The 24,725-nt window shown below is 40.3% G+C and overlaps 1 protein-coding gene across 7 annotated transcripts in view; it reads left to right on the top strand.

Moving 5' to 3' along the window:
* Myo10A (Myosin 10A) overlaps nt 1–24,725 on the top strand; it is a 255,381-nt gene that overhangs the window by 116,182 nt on the left and 114,474 nt on the right. For all 7 annotated transcript variants that reach the window (XM_053784837.2, XM_053784834.2, XM_053784836.2 and 4 more), the window contains 10 exons: nt 1,168–1,278; nt 9,515–9,603; nt 10,720–10,783; nt 11,242–11,351; nt 11,812–12,087; nt 12,564–12,741; nt 13,239–13,362; nt 13,843–13,997; nt 15,283–15,474; nt 24,419–24,553. In XM_053784837.2, the coding sequence (XP_053640812.1) occupies nt 1,168–1,278; nt 9,515–9,603; nt 10,720–10,783; nt 11,242–11,351; nt 11,812–12,087; nt 12,564–12,741; nt 13,239–13,362; nt 13,843–13,997; nt 15,283–15,474; nt 24,419–24,553 (1,434 nt within the window). The remainder of the gene's footprint in view (nt 1–1,167; nt 1,279–9,514; nt 9,604–10,719; nt 10,784–11,241; nt 11,352–11,811; nt 12,088–12,563; nt 12,742–13,238; nt 13,363–13,842; nt 13,998–15,282; nt 15,475–24,418; nt 24,554–24,725) is intronic.

Below are 24,725 nucleotides of genomic sequence, written 5' to 3' on the forward strand. Positions count from 1 at the left end.
CCCTTCTTGCTTATTGGGCTCACATCTGTAGCCTTCAAGCCGTCTGCCACTTACCGATTCCCACTAACTTGTATGTAATTTATGTGGGGAGCGAGCGGTTCCACTGCTGCTTCGTCCAGTATTCCAGGTGATGTTCTGTCTGGTCTCACTGCTTTCGTTGCGTCTAAGTTCTTAAGGAGTTAAGTAAAAGGACACAAGTGCAACTAATGTGACATTTTATTGTGGCAACGTTTCGCTCTCCAGGAGCTTTATCAGCTTGATTAAGCTCCTGGAGAGAACGTTGCCACAATAAAATGTCACATTAGTTGCACTTGTATCCTTTTACCTAACATACTGTCGGTAATTCTACCAACATTAATGCAATCTTAAGGAGTTCTTCCATTTCCTCCTCTGTGGTTAAAATTTCCTCTCATCTCTGCTGCTCGACCCTTGCTCTTCCTCCCGGCATCTCCTCAGACTTCGTTGAACCTTCAAGTCATGCGTTCGTATGTATGCACGTTGTCTGCGAGTAAATATCATAACTATATATTTTAATTGTATTTATGAGTGATGATTTTAACTTTGTATTTATACAGACAAATAGAGGCATTTGTGCTGAGCAGTCACTTTACTGTATATCGTTTACATGTGTTTATCGTGCAGTATTTAGGTAGCTGTGTGTGTGTGTGTGTGTGTGTGTGTGTGTGTGTGTGTGTGTGTGTGCGTGCGCGTGCGTGCGTGCAGTGCTTCAGTTCACCTTCAGTGCTTCAGGTCAACTGCAATGATTCAGGTCAACAGCAGTGATTCAGATCAACAGCAGTGATTCAGATCAACAGCAGTGATTCAGGTCAACTGCAGTGATTCAGGTCAACTGCAGTGATTCAGGTCAACTGCAGTGATTCAGGTCAACTGCAGTGATTCAGGTCACCTTCAGTGCTTCAGATCAACTGTAGTGTTTCAGGACACCTGGACTGTCTACTACATACTAGCCTGTTTCACCTTACTCTGAATTAGGATTGGTGAAGTCACTCGGAGCGAAACGTTCCCTCTAATGAATATCTGAACTGTACACAAGTGTCCTTGTGTACATCTGACTGTGGGTTGAGCCTTCGCCTGGCATTACTGAATGACTCGCACGAATTTAGCGCTTCGTGAAATACAATCTACATTTTCCCCCCGTCTTTTCAGGGGGACCTGGTGTGGTTTGACCCCGGGCTGGGCTACGTGCTGCCGGGCGAGGTCATGGAGTTCCACAGAGCAGGTCAGGTCATCACCGTGCAAGCCGTCATAGGTGGCAAGGTAAGTCACCCCGTGATAATACATACAGACACATTGATTTTGAAAGACACGTGAGAAAATACTAGGATATAAAAATGGTTATAATCATAGCCATATCTTCTAAAAGGGTGGACTAGTAAGCCAGCGGAAGGCCTCGATCAGATGACTAAAAGCTCCAGCTATGAGTCATCATATGACTAAGGCCAGCGTCAGGAAACACTTGTTTTGTTTCCTGACAAACATTATCTAACCTAAACACTAGGACATGTTTATTAGGAGCGTTTCGGTCCTGGGACCTTGAGCAAGGTCCCAGGACCAAAACTTTTTCTGATAAATATGTCCTAGTGTTTACTCATGAGTCTTTCTAAACCCAGTTATCCCTTCACCTGGCTTACCCAGTCTCTGTAATATAACACAGTAACCCAGCCTCTGTGTCACAACATACAGTAACCCAACTTCTGTAATACAGTATACAATAACCCAGCCTCTGTAATACAGCATATAGTAACCCAGCCTTTGTAATATACAGTAACCCAGCCTCTGTAATTTACAGTAACCCAGCCTCTGTAAAACAGCATACAGTAACCCAGCCTCTGTATTATACAGTAACCCAGCCTCTGTAACACGAGTTATTTTCACGGTAAACACGTGAAAATAACAGCGTGAAAATAACAGCGTGAAAATAACAGCGTACTGCAGTTCATCACATTACAGTGCTATAATATACAATGTAACACAGCACAATGCAAGACAATATAGAATACTACAGTAATGTACTGTATAATGTAATATGCAACGTAATACAGTATAGAGAATGTACAGAGAACCTTTACTGCACGTATAAGTTCCATCAAACACCTTAACTACTGGGAACGCCTGGAAGCACTTGACTTGTACTCACTGGAGCGCAGGCGAGAGAGATACTATATCATAGTCTTCACCTGGAAGATTCTGGAGGGACTGGTCCCTAATCTGCACACAAAAATCGCTCCCTACGAAAGCAAGAGGCTTGGCAGGCGATGTAACATACCCCTAGTGAAAAGCAGGGGCGCCACTAGTACACTAAGAGAAAACACTAAGTGTCCGGGGCCCAAGACTGTTCAACAGCCTCCCACCAGCCATAAGGAGAATTACTAATAGACCCCTGGCTGTCTTCAAGAGGGAGCTGGACAGATACCTAAAGTCAGTGCCAGATCAGCCGGGCTGTGGTTCGTACGTTGGACTGCGTTCGGCCAGCAGTAACAGCCTGGTTGATCAGGCCCTGATCCACCAGCAGGCCTGGTCATGGAGCGGGCCGGTGGGGCGTCGATCCCCGGAATGCCCTCCAGGTAAATTCCAGGTAAACTGTTACTCCCATGTTGATGGCAAGATCGTTCACATGGTCCTCGTGGTCAGTAAGGCTGTTCATGATCCAGGTACTCTCTCCGAGGCTCATGTTTAGAGTGCAAGATTGTCTTGAAGAGGATCATTATTACCTTGACATGTCTGAAGATCATTATTACCTTGACATGTCTGAAGATCATTATTACCTTGACATGTCTGAAGATCATTATTACCTTGACATGTCTGAAGATCATTATTACCTTGACATGTCTGAAGATCATTATTACCTTGACATGTCTGAAGATCATTATTACCTTGACATGTCTGAAGATCATTATTACCTTGACATGTCTGAAGATCATTATTACCTTGACATGTCTGAAGATCATTATTACCCTGACATGTCTGAAGATCATTATTACCTTGACATGTCTGAAGATCATTATTACCTTGACATGTCTGAAGATCATTATTACCTTGACATGTCTGAAGATCATTATTACCTTGACATGTCTGAAGATCATTATTACCTTGACATGTCTGAAGATCATTATTACCTTGACATGTCTGAAGATCATTATTACCTTGACATGTCTGAAGATCATTATTACCCTGATATGTCTGAAGATCATTATTACCCTGACATGTCTGAAGATCATTATTACCTTGACATGTCTGAAGATCATTATTACCTTGACATGTCTGAAGATCATTATTACCTTGACATGTCTGAAGATCATTATTACCTTGACATGCCTGAAGATCATTATTACCTTGACATGTCTGAAGATCATTATTACCTTGACATGTCTGAAGATCATTATTACCTTGACATGCCTGAAGATCATTATTACCTTGACATGTCTGAAGATCATTATTACCTTGACATGCCTGAAGATCATTATTACCTTGACATGTCTGAAGATCATTATTACCTTGACATGTCTGAAGATCATTATTACCTTGACATGTCTGAAGATCATTATTACCTTGACATGTCTGAAGATCATTATTACCTTGACATGTCTGAAGATCATTATTACCTTGACATGTCTGAAGATCATTATTACCTTGACATGTCTGAAGATCATTATTACCTTGACATGTCTGAAGATCATTATTACCTTGACATGTCTGAAGATCATTATTACCTTGACATGTCTGAAGATCATTATTACCTTGACATGTCTGAAGATCATTATTACCTTGACATGTCTGAAGATCATTATTACCTTGACATGTCTGAAGATTATTATTACCTTGACATGTCTGAAGATCATTATTACCTTGACATGTCTGAAGATCATTATTACCTTGACATGTCTGAAGATCATTATTACCTTGACATGTCTGAAGATCATTATTACCTTGACATGTCTGAAGATCATTATTACCTTGACATGTCTGAAGATCATTATTACCTTGACATGTCTGAAGATCATTATTACCTTGACATGTCTGAAGATCATTATTACCTTGACATGTCTGAAGATCATTATTACCTTGACATGTCTGAAGATCATTATTACCCTGATATGTCTGAAGATCATTATTACCTTGACATGTCTGAAGATCATTATTACCCGGACATGTCTTATGATCATCATTACCTTGACATGTCTGAAGATCATTATTACCTTGACATGTCTGAAGATCATTACCTTGACATGTCTGAAGATCATTATTACCTTGACATGTCTGAAGATCATTATTACCTTGACATGTCTGAAGATCATTATTACCTTGACATGTCTGAAGATCATTATTACCTTGACATGTCTGAAGATCATTATTACCTTGACATGTCTGAAGATCATTATTACCCTGATATGTCTGAAGATCATTATTACCCTGATATGTCTGAAGATCATTATTACCTTGACATGTCTGAAGATCATTATTACCCTGACATGTCTGAAGATCATTATTACCTTGACATGTCTGAAGATCATTATTACCTTGACATGTCTGAAGATCATTACCTTGACATGTCTGAAGATCATTATTACCTTGACATGTCTGAAGATCATTACCTTGACATGTCTGAAGATCATTATTACCCTGACATGTCTGAAGATCATTATTACCCTGACATGTCTGAAGATCATTATTACCTTGACATGTCTGAAGATCATTACCTTGACATGTCTGAAGATCATTATTACCTTGACATGTCTGAAGATCATTATCTTGACATGTCTGAAGATCATTACCCTGACATGTCTGAAGATCATTATTACCCTGACATGTCTGAAGATCATTATTACCCTGACATGTCTGAAGATCATTATTACCTTGACATCTCACGTTTTGAAGATTATTGAACATAGTTTTCCATGCATTTGTGAGAGTAACATTATTGTCTTCATAGTTTTCTATATGGCAGAGAGGCTGAAAGTTTTTTCCACATTAAACTTCACATCGTTTTCTATGGCCTACAGGAAGACTTGCCGGGTATTCGATAGATGGCACTCTCGTGCAGTTTCTAACATCGTCTATGAAGGATGATGCGGATATCTCGCGTTTTCCTTAATGGTGCTCTGTGTTTTATGAGCAAATTACAATGTGTTCAAAAGAAAAGGATTCCAAGCATCTTTATTTATAATTTTCCATGAAACCCATGAGACAGTCAGGAGAGCTTCCTTGTCAACGTTGGTAAAGTACAGTTTATGTCGAGTTTAGGAATGTGACATTGTCGGGTTTGCAAAAAACCTGTAAATGGGGTGGTTGTACTTTCCGGTTTTCCGCTTATTTGTCAGGTTAATTTGCTTCGCTCGAGCAGTGAAGCGATACATCTGATAACTCCAAGGGTCTGACATCATTTGTTCTTTCTTGATAACGTTACGCAATGCTTGCCGGCTTACATAATTGATTATTAATATGTTGGAATACTTTTTTCTGAGTTTGTCTGAGTGGGAAGTCTTGTATGTAGGTGGCTGCCAGTGGTGATAGTGGTGGTTTGTAGTGGTGGCTGGTAGTGGTGACAGTGGCGGTTGATAGTGGTGATACTGGTGTTGATAGTAATGATAGTGGTGGTTGGTCGTGGTGGTAGTTAGTAATGGTGATAGTGACGGTTGATAGTGGTGTTAGTAGTGGTGATAATGGTACTAGTTGGTAGTGGTGATAGTGGTGTTGATAGTGATAGTGGTGGTAGTTGGTAATGGTGATAGTGTCGGTTGGTAGTGGTGATAGTGGCACTAGTTGGTAGTGGTGATAGTGGTGTTGATAGTAGTGCTAGTGGTGGTTGGTAGTGGTGATAGTGGCGGTTGATAGTGGTGTTGGTAGTGGTGATAGTGGTGGTAGTTGGTAGTGGTGGTTAGTAGTGGTGATGGTGGTAGTGGGGATAGTGGTGGTTGGTAGTGGGGATAGTGGTGGTTGGTAGTGGTGATACTGGTGGTTGGTAGTGGTGATAGTGGTGTTGGTAGTGGTGATAGTGGTGGTAGTTGGTAGTGGTGATAGTGGTGATAGTGGTGTTGGTAGTGGTGATAGTGGTGGTAGTTGGTAGTGGTGATAGTGGTGGTCGGTAGTGGTGATAGTGGTGTTGGTAGTGGTGATAGTGGTGGTAGTTGGTAGTGGTGATAGTGGTGGTTGTTAGTGGTGATAATGGTGGTTGGTAGTGGTGATAGTGGTTGGTAATGGTGATAGTGGTGGTTGTTAGTGGTGATAGTGGTATTGGTAGTGGTGATAGTGGTGGTTGGTAGTGGTGATAGTGGTTGTTAGCGGTGATAGTGGTGGTTGTTAGTGGTGATAGTGGTATTGGTAGTGGTGATAGTGGTGGTTGTTAGTGGTGATAGTGGTGGTTGTTAGTGGTGGTTGGTAGTGGTGATAGTGGTGGTTGTTAGTGGTGATAGTGGTGGTTGTTAGTGGTGATAATGGTGGTTGGTAGTGGTGATAGTGGTTGGTAGTGGTGATAATACTGGTAGGGAAAATGGTTAAAGATGGTTGACCTACCGCATGATTTATTTTCGTATATGTGGGAATTTTACTCTCCTTTAGGTAGTTTGTGTCTTGAGTTACCTGGTGTTGAGAAAGGTTCATACAGCTGCACATTATTAACTTCAAAGTACAGGTAAACTTTAGTGTGATTATCATTGATGGCATAAGTGGAGTGGCCGGCGTTACTCTTAAGGGATAAAACCTGTTTAGAGGTTCTCTACATGCGACATTAATATTATGGGTGGCTCCACTCGCCCATTACTCTCAGCACTCGCCTAACACATTTTTACCCCACGTAGGCCGACATAAGCCTACTCTGGCAATTGTTTTATACCCACGCAGTTCTAACAGGTAAAAAAAAGAAATTCTGGAGCTTTAAGTAGCTAAAACTTTTCTAAACATCCTTATAATGTAAATATTTTCTGGTCTCATACTGCTCTTTTTCGGTATATATATATATATATATATATATATATATATATATATATATATATATATATATATATAGGGCAAGGAGGAATAACATCTTGTAGGAGTGAGGAAGAGCCAGTTGTGAGTGTGGGGGAAGTTCGTGAGGCAGTAGGTAAAATGAAAGGGTGTAAGGCAGCCGGGATTGATGGGATAAAGATAGAAATGTTAAAAGCAGGTGGGAATATAGTTTTGGAGTAGTTGGTGCAATTATTTAATAAATGTATTGAAGAGGGTAAGGTACCTAGGGATTGGCAGAGAGCATGCATAGTTCCTTTGTATAAAGGCAAAGGGGACAAAAGAGAGTGCAAAAATTATAGGGGGATAAGTCTGTTGAGTATACCTGGTAAAGTGTATGGTAGAGTTATTATTGAAAGAATTAAGAGTAAGACGGAGAATAGGATAGCAGATGAACAAGGAGGCTTTAGGAAAGGTAGGGGGTGTGTGGACCAGGTGTTTACAGTGAAACATATAAGTGAACAGTATTTAGATAAGGCTAAAGAGGTCTTTGTGGCATTTATGGATTTGGAAAAGGCGTATGACAGGGTGGATAGGGGGGGCAATGTGGCAGATGTTGCAGGTGTATGGTGTAGGAGGTAGGTTACTGAAAGCAGTGAAGAGTTTTTACGAGGATAGTGAGGCTCAAGTTAGAGTATGTAGGAAAGAGGGAAATTATTTCCCATTGATTAGGCTGGGTTTGATTGGTGTCATTGGGTACGGGAGTTATTTCTAGGGAAGCTTTAGGTAGTAGTCGTTTTGATAAGGACCTGCCTCGCATGGGCCAGTAGGCCTTCTGCAGTGTTCCTCCATTCTTATGTTCTTATGTTCTTAAAAGTAGGCCTTAGACAAGGATGTGTGATGTCACCGTGGTTGTTTAATATATTTATAGATGGGGTTGTAAGAGAAGTAAATGCGAGGGTCTGGGCAAGAGGCGTGGAGTTAAAAGATAAAGAATCACACATAAAGTGGGAGTTGTCACAGTTGCTCTTTGCTGATGACACTGTGCTCTTGGGAGATTCTGAAGAGAAGTTGCACAGATTGGTGGATGAATTTGGTAGGGTGTGCAAAAGAAGAAAATTTAAAGTGAATACAGGAAAGAGTAAGGTTATGAGGATAAAAAGATTAGGTGATGAAAGATTGGATATCAGATTGGAGGGAGAGAGTATGGAGGAGGTGAATGTATTCAGATATTTAGGAGTGGGCGTATCAGCGATGTGTCTATGAAAGATGAGGTGAATCATAGAATTGATGAGGGGAAAGGGTGAGTGGTGCACTTAGGAGTCTGTGGAGACAAAGAACTTTGTCCTTGGAGGCAAAGAGGGGAATGTATGCGAGTATAGTTTTACCAACGCTCTTATATGGGTGTGAAGCATGGGTGATGAATGTTGCAGTGAGGAGAACGCTGGAGGCAGTGGAAATGTCATGTCTGAGGGCAATGTGTGGTGTGAATATAATGCAGAGAATTCGTGGTTTGGAAGTTAGGAGGAGGTGCGGGATTACCAAAACTAACCATACCCCAGCCGGGATTGAACCCGCGGTCAGAGAGTCTCAAAACTCCAGCCCGTCGCGTTAGCCACTAACCACTAACGCGACGGGCTGGAGTTTTGAGACTCTCTGACCGCGGGTTCAATCCCGGCCGGGGTATGGTTTGTTTGCAATCGTGTCATTACGATTTCGTGAGTCTTACCAAAACTGTTGTCCAGAGGGCTGATGAAGGGTTGTTGAGGTGGTTCGGACATGTAGAGAGAATGGAGCGAAACAGAGTGACTTCGAGAGTGTATCAGTCTGTAGTGGAAGGAAGGCGGGGTAGGGGTCGGCCTAGGAAAGGTTGGAGGGAGGGGGTAAAGGAAGTTTTGTGTGCGAGGGGCTTGGACTTCCAGCAGGCATGCGTGAGCGTGTTTGATAGGAGTGAATGGAGACAAATGGTTTTTAATACTTGACGTGCTGTTGGAGTGTGAGCAAAGTAACATTTGTGAAGGGGTTCAGGGAAACCGGCAGGCCGGACTTGAGTCCTGGAGATGGGAAGTACAGTGCCTGCACTCTGAAGGAGGGGTGTTAATGTTGCAGTTTAAAAACTGTAGTGTAAAGCACCCTTCTGGCAAGATAGTGATGGAGTGAATGATGGTGAAAGTTTTTCTTTTTCGGGCCACCCTACCTTGGTGGGAGTCGGCCAGTGTGATAAAAATAATAATAATAATATATATATATATATATATATATATATATATATATATATATATATATATATATATATATATATATATATATTATTATTAATTATTAACACACCGACCGTTTCCCACCAAGGCAGTGTGGGCCGGAAAAAGAAAAACTTTCATCATTATTCACTCCATCACTGTCTTGCCAGAGGTGTTCTTACGCTGCCGTTATAAAACTGCAACATTAACACCCCTCCTTAATGCTTCGTTTCATCAGTTTGTCTCTTGCTAATTTACACTTGTTAGTCAACTTTCAGCTTTATCACACCTGACTACATCGTTATCACATTATGTCACGTCTTTCCCCCCAGACTCAGGTCTTCACGCTCACTAATGTCTCGTCAGTACGTCGACGTCAAGACCTGGGACCAAGCGGCGTGGAAGACATGATCAGTCTATCGTGAGTACCTGGCTTCACACCCCAGTTTACCTGGCTTGTCACACCTGTTTGAAGAATATGACTTGAAGAGTAAGTCACAATACCAAGACTGCAATCATTCACAATCACCCAAGTTGGAAATTAAAACTGAACCTCTTGGTCCTTCCCGAACCATTATCGCAACGTGATAATGGTCCAGGGTGGACCACAACGTTGTACAGGTTTCATTTTCGGTTTGTGAAGCGAACTGCCTTAACTACCTAATGCATCTGGTAAATGGTCCAAGTCGGACCGAAACGTCGTCGTAAACTCCTCTCTCCTATGTATGGGATGTATTATTCCAGTCACGGTATTGTGCCTTTTTTGTTCTTTAGGTTCATTTAGCCCAGTTTTAAGAGTTTGCCTAAGTATATTATATATCTGAATACTAAGTTCATCGCAGTTAATTGGGTTTACCCGAATACCTGACTTACCTGAGCACTGCTGCGTCTGGCTTAGTGCGTAGCTGGAATTTAGTGCATCTGATGGTCAAAGTCAGGCAGGCCAACCAAGTATTCTGACGAGTCAGTTTCTCTTTGTAATTTCCTTGATGCTGGTTAGGGGCTCTTGATCTAGGGAACTGGATCTGTGCTCCAGTTCTCTGAATTAACCCTGAATACCTTCCATCTCCCACCCAACAGGTGCTGTATATTCCTACGGGTTTAGTGCTTCCCCTTGATTATAATAATAATAATTCTCTCTGTAATGAATTATGTGAGTCAAGTATTTAGAAAAGTAAGGAACTTAAATGAGATGCAATAAATCCCTTACCTCTCAGATTAGCTTTCATTGTATAATCTTTGTGTATAGTATAATCTTTATATATATATATATATATATATATATATATATATATATATATATATATATATATATATATATATATATATATATATATATATATCATTATTATTATTATTATTATTATTATTATTATTATTATTATTATTATTGATACTAACTTGCTCATCATATTTTATGCATTACGGTATTGTAGTATACCTTGCTATTAGCTTTCACTTGCATCTTTTATGTAATAATATTTTATTCTAGTATTTATCCTGTGTTACTGTACACTGAGTACTTACGTTCTTGCAGGGATCTGAACGAGGCGTCGCTGCTGTGGAACCTCAAGATCAGATACGACAAGGAAATGATTTATGTAAGTGCTCTCTTCTTTATTATTATTTTAAGCGTCATGTTAAATTTCCGAGTTGTATTAATTTATCTTTTATCGCTACGATTTTACTTTTGTTTGCTGGAGATTGATGTATGGAAGCTCTGTGGAAAGTGACACCACTCGCTGTTTTAGAGATATCTGGTATACAATGCCGACATGAACGGGGGGGGAGGAGAGGAAAGACAAATGCAGCATAATATGATCATTTACTGGCAATGTTTGTGACTTGATGAAGCCCACTAAATGGATGAAACATTGACAGTCAAGACTCGCATTATACTGAATTTCTGTCGTTTTCCACGCTGTTTTATTGTGTTTTCTCTTAATGAGAGTCTCTCTCCCTTCTCTTTCTCGCTCTTCCTCCTCCTACTCTCTTCTTTCTCACCCCTCCCCCACTTCCTTCAAGCACACTTGGCGTCTAACCAACTACTCTCTCACAGACATACACGGGCAGCATCCTGGTAGCGGTCAACCCGTACCGCATGTTCGACATATATGGGCTGGACACTGTCAAAAAATACGAGGGCCAGATCTTGGGCACCTTACCCCCGTGAGTACCACAGTGACCTTGCTGCCCTATATTAACCTTACTTGGTAATGACCTTACTAGAGATATTTCTCAGTGGTAACCATGTTAGTTTGCTAATAGACAAAATTATTGGCATTAACAGTGACTCTCCTCTACGATCATCTCCATACAAATTAGTATGCCATTAGAGAAGCACAAATCCCCTAGAGGTCCCACAACACTTGGGATACAGGAGGTAATCAGGTTTAATATAAGGAAGGGAAGTGTAGTCTCAATTACCATGATCAGGAACCCTTCATCAGAATGATGGCATCCTCCTCTCTGAATGTATCTACTTCTAAAGTAACCTTGTTCAGTTTACGTCCTGAGTCCATAGAAATCCTCCACTATTCACTTTGGTGACGACCATCTAGTTAACTCAACGACAAACTCCATTAACTGACTTGACCTCACAAGCTGACCTGACCTGCTTCTCCTGCAGCCACATCTTCGCCATTGGGTCTGCAGCGTACTCGCGCATGAGCAAGGACTCCAACAACCAGTGTGTGGTAATCTCTGGAGAGTCCGGCGCTGGCAAGACCGAATCGACCAAGCTGATCATGCAGTACCTGGCGGCCGTCAACAAGTCCCAGAGTAACCTTATCACTGAGCAGATCCTTGAAGCCTCTCCACTTCTCGAGTCCTTCGGTAACGCCAAGACCATCAAAAACGATAATTCCTCCAGGTTTGGCAAGTACCTGGAGGTCTACTTCAAAGAGTAAGTGACCGTTTTTATTTTTAGAGGAAGACTAAATGGGATTGAATGGTGAGGGGTGATTGGTTAATTTTTTTTCAAGGTATTAAGGTCAAGGGGGCAAAGTTCGGATTATTTTTCTGGATCAGTGTATGTGAAGAATTTCTAGGAGGTCGACCATGATTGGTAGTGGAAGATGACTTGGAGTTGAAGGAATTCTTTAGGTTCGTGGGCCTGGGAACAAAAGTAGTAGTAGTGAGTGGTTGTTTACGAGTATATGTATGTATGCGAGAGAGTGTAACTTAGGAGAATTCATTTTTTAAACCTTCACTCATATGAAGTATGTGAGCTTATAAATCCATTCAGAACTTTATTATGAAAAAATAAACAGCATGTCAACCTTTTGTATGTACAACATGTAAGTAAATGTTTCCAAGTGGAAGTTATATTATTACCACCACCACTGTTGTCCTACCGTCACACTGCCTTGTGTCCCTCAGCGGGGTGATCACGGGAGCCAAAATCACCGAGTACCTTCTGGAGAAATCTCGCATAGTGACACAAGCGCACGAGGAGAGGAACTATCATGTCTTCTACGAGCTCCTTGCTGGACTACCTGAGGAACGTAAGGCCAAGTACGGCCTCACCTCAGCCGACAAGTACTTCTACCTTAACCAGGTTAGTTGTTATACTCATGAGCTGGCTGAGGGCTGTGTCTTGGACTACCAACCCTCCACTAGCATCAAGGCACGGTTTGAAGCATTTTCTGGCATACCTCACTTTTAAGCTAAAATGCGTAAATTATCACACTTTTAATCGAAACTGCTGATACAATTGTATTTTATGGGAAAAGTAGGCCAAATCATATTGCTTTATTTCAAGTAGCAAACCTTGACTGTTTTTACATTGGTTTAAACCCTTGGAGATAAAGAATGGGCAAATGAATTACCAAGTCTGTATTACATACAATGGTATATTTACCTTATTCAGAATGTTGAAGGGGAGTATAAGATTTATATGTACAGGGAGAAGGTGAAGACAGCGAGTGAACATGGTTCCCTGCAAGCTTCCCTGCTTGTATACAAGTGTTGCTCGCTTGTACGTTTTGTCGCTAGCTCCAGCAGCGTACCAGTGCCAGCATCACACACTGACCATCTCTGTCTTACCTTCCTCAGGGCGGAAGCTGTCAGTTGGAGGGCAAGTACGACGCTGAGGACCTGCAGGCGCTACTCTCAGCCATGCAAGTGCTGGGATTCTCCTCTGACGAGCAGGACACCATCTTCAGGATTCTCGCAGCTGGTCAGTTCTTACACAGTTTTTTTTTTACCTATAAATATATGTATATCTTAATTATTTGGAGATACTGAGTGTGACTCGAGGGTATTGTTGTTGTTATTAATGTTTGTTGGTGTAATATGCCTCTGGGTTTGAAATGTTTCTATTGTTTCCTTTTTTCTTGCTCTGTTTCTTAGTCTCTTTTTCTCGCTCTGTGTTTTTGTCCTTATCTCCCACTGTCTTTGTTCTTATCTCCCACTCATTAGCTCTGTGTGTTTGTCCTTATCTCCCACTATTTAGCTCACCATTTCTATATGTAGTGCTATACCTTATTCTTAGAGTCGCATATTCACTCATTCCCGTACTCTCTTGCTCCCATATTCACTCCTGCTCACTCATGTAGGTCTCTCCAGGATTGTGGCCAGGGACTGAGGTGACCCCAGTAAATACAGTACAGTGAATGCTCGTTTACTTACCTAATCTACTCTGCATTTCCGTGATCAGTGCTGCACCTGGGCAACATCTACTTCCACCGCAAGCAGCTGCGGCACGGGCAGGAAGGTGTGGAGATCGGCAGTGAAGCAGAGATCAAGTGGGCCTCCCACCTGCTCCAGATTGATAACGTTGGCATCAAGAGAGCTCTTACTACCAAGATAACTGTGAGTCCTCTTTCCCCTTCCACTGGAAAGTGGAGAGTTGTTATTGTAGCGGATGCTGATTTGTATTGATTTTGTGAAATGAGAAACACTTGTGGGTCACTGTGTGCAAGGAGGCTTGATCATCCGTTCGTTAAACGCGGCCAGTTAGTGGTCGTCTGGATGTTGAGATAAAGAATAATTAAGAGACGTGGGAAGGAAAGGAGGAGGAAGAAGTCGAGCTTGTGTAAATGTTGTGATGGAAAGGGTTTTGGAACTAGGTGTGAAGGAGCTGAGGGGTAGTTGCGAATTGTTCATCTTGGTCTGAAGAGTGAGTGAGGGACGGGGGAAAGGCGGTCTTGTAGTTGCAAAAAGATGACTCCTACAGGAAGGAAAACAGGAAGTTAATTCTAGGAGAAGGGAAAAGATTTATTCTAGAAGCAGAAGGGAAGAAGTTTACTTCAGTACAGAGGAAAAGATCTACTCCAGCAGAAGGGAAAAGGTTTACTCTAGAAGTAGAATAGGATAAGATAGAATAAACATCAGACAGGACAGATGTTGACATGACAGGGTAGAACCCCTCGAAGGAGGTACAGTGATGCTGGCGAAGGGCTCTTGATCTAAGGAATTGAATCTATCCTCCCCTTCCTTGGATCGAACCTGATTACCTCCTATTCCCAAGTGCTGCATAACCCCTACGGATCTAGCGCTTTAATGTTCTTACAATAATAACAGATGGGGGACAATGAGCATCCTTTTGACATGGGAGATGAAATAGGTCGGTGTAAGAGATCTACCCGGGTTATAGTAATGCATGTTTGTCAGATACATAATTTTTACCTCCATTTGTATATTTCAATCATATGATTGGTACGTTTATTGCAACACACTATAACGGTTTTGCTTGGCTTCAGTCACTTTCCTGTGTTTTACCCCCTGCCAAGTCTCACCCCACAGGGAAAGTAAGTGCCTTTCACCCTCCACTCCTAGCCAATCCTCTTAGGCCGCCCTTAGCATGTCTCGTTCCTCGGGAACAGTAATTAATCTCCAACCATGTCTCGTTCTTTAGAAAGAGCAACTAACTTTTTTTATCCTCATTTCTTCCTCTTGTTAGTTTTTATATTTATGAACACAGAAAATTCTGACTCGCACAGTAAGATGTAAAAAATTGCATCGGAATTACCAGAGCTTCTTTTGACCTATTGTCGTCCTTCAGGGAGAGCAACTAACCAAACCCAGTCACCTCCCTATTTACCCTCATACCATCTCAAATCCCTTAGGAAAGAAGTAACTCTTTCCCCTGCTGCAGGAGGCGAGAAACGAGCGGGTGTTCACGCCCCTCAACATCGACCAGGCCCTGGACGCCCGCGACGCTGTGGCTAAGGCACTCTACTCCTCCCTCTTCTCGTGGCTCGTCCGTCGTATCAACCAGATCATCCACAAGGGCTCTAGGAAGACCCATATCTCCATTCTCGATATTTTTGGCTTCGAGGTCTTCAAGGTGGGTTGTGTTCCAAGGCTGTGGTCCCAGACCTCTCCGATTTTTTGTTTATTTTCTCTCCTAAATGGGTAGTTTATTGTGCACCCCTGTATCCATTCAGTGGACGGGAGCGCAGGTATAAATGGATGCACACAAGGCTTAGGAACAATTCTCCAAAAGAGTTAAGACGAATATTTTTCTTTCAACACACTGGCCGTATCCCACCGAGGCGGAGTGGTCCAAAAGGAAAAACGAAAGTTTCTCATTTTACATTTAGTAATATATACAGGAGAAGGGATTACTAGCCCCTTGCTCCTGGCATTTTAGTTGCCTCTTACAACACTCATGGCTTACGGAGGAAGAATTCTGTTCCACTTCCCCATGGAGATAAGAGGAAATAAACAAGAACAAGAACTAGAAAGAAAGCAGGAGAAAACCCAGAGGGGTGTATATATATATTTTTTTTTTTTTTTTTTTTTTTCAACAAGTCGGCCGTCTCCCACCGAGGCAGGGTGACCCAAAAAAGAAAGAAAATCCCCAAAAAGAAAATACTTTCATCATCATTCAACACTTTCACCACATTCGCACATTATCACTGTTTTTGCAGAGGTGCTCAGAATACAACATATATATATATATATATATATATATATATATATATATATATATATATATATATATATATATATATATATATATATATATATATATATATATATTGGCAGTTTGGAGGGATATGTTGTGTATCTACATATGTGTATGCTTCTAGACTGTTGTATTCTGAGCACCTCTGCAAAAACAGTGATAATGTGCGAGTGTGGTGAAAGTGTTGAATGATGATGAAAGTATTTTCTTTTTGGGGATTTTCTTTCTTTTTTGGGTCACCCTGCCTCTGTGGGAGACGGCCGACTTGTTAAAGTGTATATATATATATATATATATATATATATATATATATATATATATATATATATATATTTATATATATAAATATATGTATATATATATATTTTTTTTTTTTTTTTTTTTTTTTTTTCAACAAGTCGGCCGTCTCCCACCGAGGCAGGGTGACCCAAAAAAGAAAGAAAATCCCCAAAAAGAAAATACTTTCATCATCATTCAACACTTTCACCACACTCGCACATTATCACTGTTTTTGCAGAGGTGCTCAGAATACAACAGTCTAGAAGCATACACATATAAAGATACACAACATATCCCTCCAAACTGCCAATATCCCAAACCCCTCCTTTAAAGTGCAGGCATTGTACTTCCCATTTCCAGGACTCAAGTCCGACTATATGAAAATAACCGGTTTCCCTGAATCCCTTCACTAAATATTACCCTGCTCACACTCCAACAGATCGTCAGGTCCCAAGTACCATTCGTCTCCATTCACTCCTATCTAACACGCTCACGCACGCTTGCTGGAAGTCCAAGCCCCTTACCCACAAAACCTCCTTTACCCCCTCTCTCCAACCCTTTCGAGGACGACCCCTACCCCGCCTTCCTTCCCCTATAGATTTATATGCTTTCCATGTCATTCTACTTTGATCCATTCTCTCTAAATGACCAAACCACCTCAACAACCCCTCTTCTGCCCTCTGACTAATACTTTTATTAACTCCACACCTTCTCCTAATTTCCACACTCCGAATTTTCTGCATAATATTTACACCACACATTGCCCTTAAACAGGACATCTCCACTGCCTCCAACCGTCTCCTCGCTGCTGCATTTACCACCCAAGCTTCACACCCATATAAGAGTGTTGGTACTACTATACTTTCATACATTCCCTTCTTTGCCTCCATAGATAACGTTTTTTGACTCCACATATACCTCAACGCACCACTCACCTTTTTTCCCTCATCAATTCTATGATTAACCTCATCCTTCATAAATCCATCCGCCGACACGTCAACTCCCAAGTATCTGAAAACATTCACTTCTTCCATACTCCTCCTCCCCAATTTGATATCCAATTTTTCTTTATCTAAATCATTTGACACCCTCATCACCTTACTCTTTTCTATGTTCACTTTCAACTTTCTACCTTTACACACATTCCCAAACTCATCCACTAACCTTTGCAATTTTTCTTTAGAATCTCCCATAAGCACAGTATCATCAGCAAAAAGTAACTGTGTCAATTCCCATTTTGAATTTGATTCCCCATAATTTAATCCCACCCCTCTCCCAAACACCCTAGCATTTACTTCCTTAACAACCCCATCTATAAATATATTAAACAACCATGGTGACATTACACATCCCTGTCTAAGACCTACTTTTACCGGGAAATAGTCTCCCTCTCTTCTACACACCCTAACCTGAGCCTCACTATCTTCATAAAAACTCTTTACAGCATTTAATAACTTACCACCTATTCCATATACTTGCAACATCTGCCACATTGCTCCTCTATCCACTCTATCATATGCCTTTTCTAAATCCATAAATGCAATAAAAACTTCCCTACCTTTATCTAAATACTGTTCACATATATGCTTCAATGTAAACACTTGATCTACACATCCCCTACCCACTCTGAAACCTCCTTGCTCATCCGCAATCCTACATTCTGTCTTACCTCTAATTCTTTCAATTATAACCCTACCGTACACTTTTCCTGGTATACTCAGTAAGCTTATTCCTCTATAATTTTTACAGTCTCTTTTGTCCCCTTTCCCTTTATATAAAGGGACTATACATGCTCTCCGCCAATCCCTAGGTACCTTCCCCTCTTTCATACATTTATTGAACAAAAGTACCAACCACTCCAACACTATATCCCCCCCTGCTTTTAACATTTCTGTCATGATCCCATCAGTACCAGCTGCTTTACCCCCTTTCATTTTACGTAATGCCTCACGTACCTCCCCCACACTTACATTCTGCTCTTCTTCACTCCTAAAAGATGGTATACCTCCCTGACCAGTGCATGAAATTACTGCCTCTGTTTCTTCCTTAACATTTAAAAGTTCCTCAAAATATTCTCGCCATCTACCTAATACCTCCATCTCCCCATCTACTAACTCCCCTACTCTGTTTTTAACTGACAAATCCATATTTTCCCTTGGCTTTCTTAACTTGTTTAACTCACTCCAAAATTTTTTCTTATTTTCATTAAAATTTCTTGACAGTGCCTCTCCCACTCTATCATCTGCTCTCCTTTTGCACTCTCTCACCACTCTCTTTACCTTTCTTTTACTCTCCATATATTCTGCTCTTCTTATAACACTTCTGCTTTGTAAAAACCTCTCATAAGCTACCTTTTTCTCTTTTATCACACCCTTTACTTCATCATTCCACCAATCACTCCTCTTTCCTCCTGCACCCACCCTCCTATAACCACAAACTTCTGCCCCACATTCTAATACTGCATTTTTAAAACTATTCCAACCCTCTTCAACCCCCCCATTACTCATCTTTGCACTATCCCACCTTTCTGCCAATAGTCGCTTATATCTCGCCCGAACTTCCTCCTCCCTTAGTTTATACACTTTCACCTCCCTCTTACTTGTTGTTGCCACCTTCCTCTTTTCCCATCTACCTCTTACTCTAACTGTAGCTACAACTAAATAATGATCCGATATATCAGTTGCCCCTCTATAAACATGTACATCCTGGAGCCTACCCATCAACCTTTTATCCACCAATACATAATCTAATAAACTACTTTCATTACGTGCTACATCATACCTTGTATATTTATTTATCCTCTTTTTCATAAAATATGTATTACTTATTACCAAATTTCTTTCTACACATAGCTCAATTAAAGGCTCCCCATTTACATTTACCCCTGGCACCCCAAATTTACCTACTACTCCCTCCATAACATTTTTACCCACTTTAGCATTGAAATCCCCAACCACCATTACTCTCACACTTGATTCAAAACTCCCCACGCATTCACTCAACATTTCCCAAAATCTCTCTCTCTCCTCTACACTTCTCTCTTCTCCAGGTGCATACACGCTTATTATAACCCACTTTTCACATCCAATCTTTATTTTACTCCACATAATCCTTGAATTAATACATTTATAGTCCCTCTTTTCCTGCCATAGCTTATCCTTCAACATTATTGCTACTCCTTCTTTAGCTCTAACTCTATTTGAAACCCCTGACCTAATCCCATTTATTCCTCTCCATTGAAACTCTCCCACCCCCTTCAGCTTTGTTTCACTTAAAGCCAGGACATCCAGCTTCTTCTCATTCATAACATCCACAATCATCTCTTTCTTATCATCTGCACAACATCCACGCACATTCAGACTTCCCACTTTGACAATTTTCTTCTTCTTATTCTTTTTAGTAATCTTTACAGGAAAAGGGGTTACTAGCCCATTGTTCCCGGCATTTTAGTTGACTTTTACAACACGCATGGCTTACGGAGGAAAGATTCTTATTCCACTTCCCCATGGATATAAAAGGAAAATTAATAAGACCAAGAACTATTAAGATAAAATCAAAGAAAACTCAGATGAGTGTGTATGAATAAATGTGTATATGTATGTGTAGTGTGACCTAAGTGTAAGTAGAAGTAGCAAGACATGCCTGTAATCTTGCATATTTATGAGACAGACAAAGACATCAGCAATCCTACCATCATGTAAAACAATTACAGGCTTTCGTTTTACACTCACTTGGCAGGACGGTAGTACCTCCCTGGGTGGTTGCTGTCTACCAACCTACTACCTAGAAATATATATATATATATATATATATATATATATATATATATATATATATATATATATATATATATATATATATATATATAGTAGGTTGGTAGACAGCAGCCACCCAGGCAGGTACTACCGTCCTGCCAAGGGAGTGTAAAACGAAAGCCTGTAATTGTTTTACATGATGGTAGGATTGCTGGTGTCTTTTGTCTGTCTCATAAATATGCAAGATTACAGGCATGTCTTGCTACTTCTACTTACACATAGGTCACACTACACATACATGTACACATTTATTTATACACACTCATCTGAGTTTTCTTTGATTTTATCTTAATAGTTCTTGGTCTTATTACTTTTCCTTTTATATCCATGGGGAAGTGGAATAAGAATCTTTCCTCCGTAAGCCATGCGTGTTGTAAAAGTCAACTAAAATGCCGGGAACAGTGGGCTAGTAACCCCTTTTCCTGTTAAGATTACTAAAAAGAATAAGAAGAAAATTGTCAAAGTGGGAAGTCTGAATGTGCGTGGATGTTGTGCAAATGATAAGAAAGAGATGATTGTGGATGTTATGAATGAGAAGAAACTGGATGTCCTGGCTTTAAGTGAAACAAAGCTGAAGGGGGTGGGAGAGTTTCAATGGAGAGGAATAAATGGGATTAGGTCAGGGGTTTCAAATAGAGTTAGAGCTAAAGAAGGAGTAGCAATAATGTTGAAGGATAAGCTATGGCAGGAAAAGAGGGACTACAAATGTATAAATTCAAGGATTATGTGGAGTAAAATAAAGATTGGATGTGAAAAGTGGGTTATAGTAAGTGTGTATGCACCTGGAGAAGAGAGAAGTGTAGAGGAGAGAGAGAGATTCTGGGAAATGTTGAGTGAATGCGTGGGGAGTTTTGAATCAAGTGTGAGAGTAATGGTGGTTGGGGATTTCAATGCTAAAGTAGGTAAAAATGTTATGGAGGGAGTAGTAGGTAAATTTGGGGTGCCAGGGGTAAATGTAAATGGGGAGCCTTTAATTGAGCTATGTGTAGAAAGAAATTTGGTAATAAGTAATACATATTTTATGAAAAAGAGGATAAATAAATATACAAGGTATGATATAGCACGTAATGAAAGTAGTTTGTTAGATTATGTATTGGTGGATAAAAGGTTGATGGGTAGGCTCCAGGATGTACATGTTTATAGAGGGGCAACTGATTTTTTTTTTTTTTTTTTTTTTTTTTTTAACAAGTCGGCCGTCTCCCACCGAGGCAGGGTGACCCAAAAAGAAAGAAAATCCCCAAAAAGAAAATACTTTCATCATCATTCAACACTTTCACCACACACACATTATCACTGCTTTTGCAGAGGTGCTCAGAATATAACAGTTTAGAAGCATATACGTATAGAGATACACAACATATCCCTCCAAACTGCCAATATCCCAAACCCCTCCTTTAAAGTGCAGGCATTGTACTTCCCATTTCCAGGACTCAAGTCCGACTATATGAAAATAACTGATATATCGGATCATTATTTAGTTGTAGCTACAGTTAGAGTAAGAGGTAGATGGGAAAAGAGGAAGGTGGCAACAACAGGTAAGAGGGAGGTGAAAGTGTATAAACTAAGGGAGGAGGAAGTTCGGGCGAGATATAAGCGACTATTGGCAGAAAGGTGGGCTAGTGCAAAGATGAGTAGTGGGGATGTTGAAGAGGGTTGGAATAGTTTTAAAAATGCAGTATTAGAATGTGGGACAGAAGTTTGCGGTTATAGGAGGGTGGGGGCAGGAGGAAAGAGGAGTGATTGGTGGAATGATGAAGTAAAGGGTGTGATAAAAGAGAAAAAGGTAGCTTACGAGAGGTTTTTACAAAGCAGAAGTGTTATAAGAAGAGCAGAGTATATGGAGAGTAAAAGAAAGGTGAAGAGAGTGGTGAGAGAGTGCAAAAGGAGAGCAGATGAAAGAGTGGGAGAGGCACTGTCAAGAAATTTTAATGAAAATAAGAAAAAAATTTGGAGTGAGTTAAACAAGTTAAGAAAGCCTAGGGAAAGTATGGATTTGTCAGTTAAAATCAGAGTAGGGGAGTTAGTAGATGGGGAGAGGGAGGTATTAGGTAGATGGCGAGAATATTTTGAGGAACTTTTAAATGTTGAGGAAGAAAGGGAGGCGGTAATTTCATGCACTGGCCAGGGAGGTATACCATCTTTTAGGAGTGAAGAAGAGCAGAATGTAAGTGTGGTGGAGGTACGTGAGGCATTACGTAGAATGAAAGGGGGTAAAGCAGCTGGAACTGATGGGATCATGACAGAAATGTTAAAAGCAGGGGATTATATAGTGTTGGAGTGGTTGGTACTTTTGTTTAATAAATGTATGAAAGAGGGGAAAGTACCTAGGGATTGGCGGAGAACATGTATAGTCCCTTTATATAAAGGGAAAAGGGACAAAAGAGATTGTAAAAATTATAGAGGAATAAGTTTACTGAGTATACCAGGAAAAGTATACGGTAGGGTTATAATTGAAAGAATTAGAGGTAAGACAGAATGTAGGATTGCGGATGAGCAGGGAGGCTTCAGAGTGGGTTGGGGATGTGTAGATCAAGTGTTTACATTGAAGCATATATGTGAACAGTATTTAGATAAAGGTAGGGAAGTTTTTATTGCATTTATGGATTTAGAAAAGGCATATGATAGAGTGGATAGAGGAGCAATGTGGCAGATGTTGCAAGTATATGGAATAGGTGGTAAGTTACTAAATGCTGTAAAGAGCTTTTATGAGGATAGTGAGGCTCAGGTTAGGGTATGTAGAAGAGAGGGAGAATACTTCCCGGTAAAAGTAGGTCTTAGACAGGGATGTGTAATGTCACCATGGTTGTTTAATATATTTATAGATGGGGTTATATAAGAAGTAAATGCTAAGGTGTTCGGGAGAGGGGTGGGATTAAATTATGGGGAATCAAATTCAAAATGGGAATTGACACAGTTACTTTTTGCTGATGATACTGTGCTTATGGGAGATTCTAAAGAAAAATTGCAAAGGTTAGTGGATGAGTTTGAGAATGTGTGTAAAGGTAGAAAGTTGAAAGTGAACATAGAAAAGAGTAAGGTGATGAGGGTATCAAATGATTTAGATAAAGAAAAATTGGATATCAAATTGGGGAGGAGGAGTATGGAAGAAGTGAATGTTTTCAGATACTTGGGAGTTGACGTGTCGGCGGATGGATTTATGAAGGATGAGGTTAATCATAGAATTGATGAGGGAAAAAAGGTGAGTGGTGCGCTGAGGTATATGTGGAGTCAAAAAACGTTATCTATGGAAGCAAAGAAGGGAATGCATGAAAGTATAGTAGTACCAACACTCTTATATGGATGTGAAGCTTGGGTGGTAAATGCAGCAGCGAGGAGACGGTTGGAGGCAGTGGAGATGTCCTGTCTAAGGGCAATGTGTGGTGTAAATATTATGCAGAAAATTCGGAGTGTGGAAATTAGGAGAAGGTGTGGAGTTAATAAAAGCATTAGTCAGAGGGCAGAAGAGGGGTTGTTGAGGTGGTTTGGTCATTTAGAGAGAATGGATCAAAGTAGAATGACATGGAATGTATGTGTAGTGTGACCTAAGTGTGAGTAGAAGTAGCAAGACATACCTGAAATCTTGCATGTTCATGAGACAGAAAAATGGACACCAGCAATCCTACCATCATGTAAAACAATTACAGGCTTTCATTTTACACTCACTTGGCAGGACGGTCTACCAACCTACTACCTAGATTAAGACGAATATATCGGGAATTATATCTACAGCTTGTCTTATCTGTTGCAAACAAATTTAAGATATTTGCTTAATATGTCTGGTATCTTATTTTCATTAAGATTACTTGACATATTACTTAGGTGTTTTACACTATCTCTGTATTCCTCAGTAAGTGGACACTCAAGTACATAGTGTTTAAAAAAGTGACTAAGGTTGACCACATATGTGAGTCCATTCTTAGTTTTTGTTATTAAATACTTTTACATGATTTGTTTTATAAAAAAATATATTGTTTAACGACACGTTAAACCTTCTCTTGTGTATTGAATAGTTTTACATAAATTGTCTTGAACTAAATGATGCATTGTTCATTTATAAGCTAAGACATGGTAGAAAACTTTGTCAAAGTAAAGGGAAAATTCTCTTATGTGATTCAAATTTAAAGGTGAGCTGTGTGTCAGTGAGCTTGTTGCCATCACATGATGACACAGGTGACTATTTATGAATGTAATACTCACACAACTGACCCTTGTCTCTGGTGCCACAGGAAAACAGCTTCGAGCAACTATGCATCAACTACGCCAACGAGAAGCTGCAGTTTCACTTCAATAAACACATCTTCAAGTTAGAGCAGCAGGAGTACGCTAAGGAGAAGATAGAATGGCAGAACATTGACTTTCAGGTGGGCTGCCACTCACAACATTGACTCTAGTTTTTAACTAATTAGAGATTTTTTTTATGTACGTATTTTTTTTTATTTATTGCCAATGTATTTTCCTTATTTAAAGATAAACAAAGGTTAAAAATCTTAGTTATGTTGATCTCTACGTTTTACTATTTTAGCAAATAAATTT

The sequence above is a fragment of the Cherax quadricarinatus genome, chromosome 51, assembly GCF_038502225.1.
Source record: "Cherax quadricarinatus isolate ZL_2023a chromosome 51, ASM3850222v1, whole genome shotgun sequence".
Lineage (NCBI taxonomy): Eukaryota > Metazoa > Arthropoda > Malacostraca > Decapoda > Parastacidae > Cherax > Cherax quadricarinatus.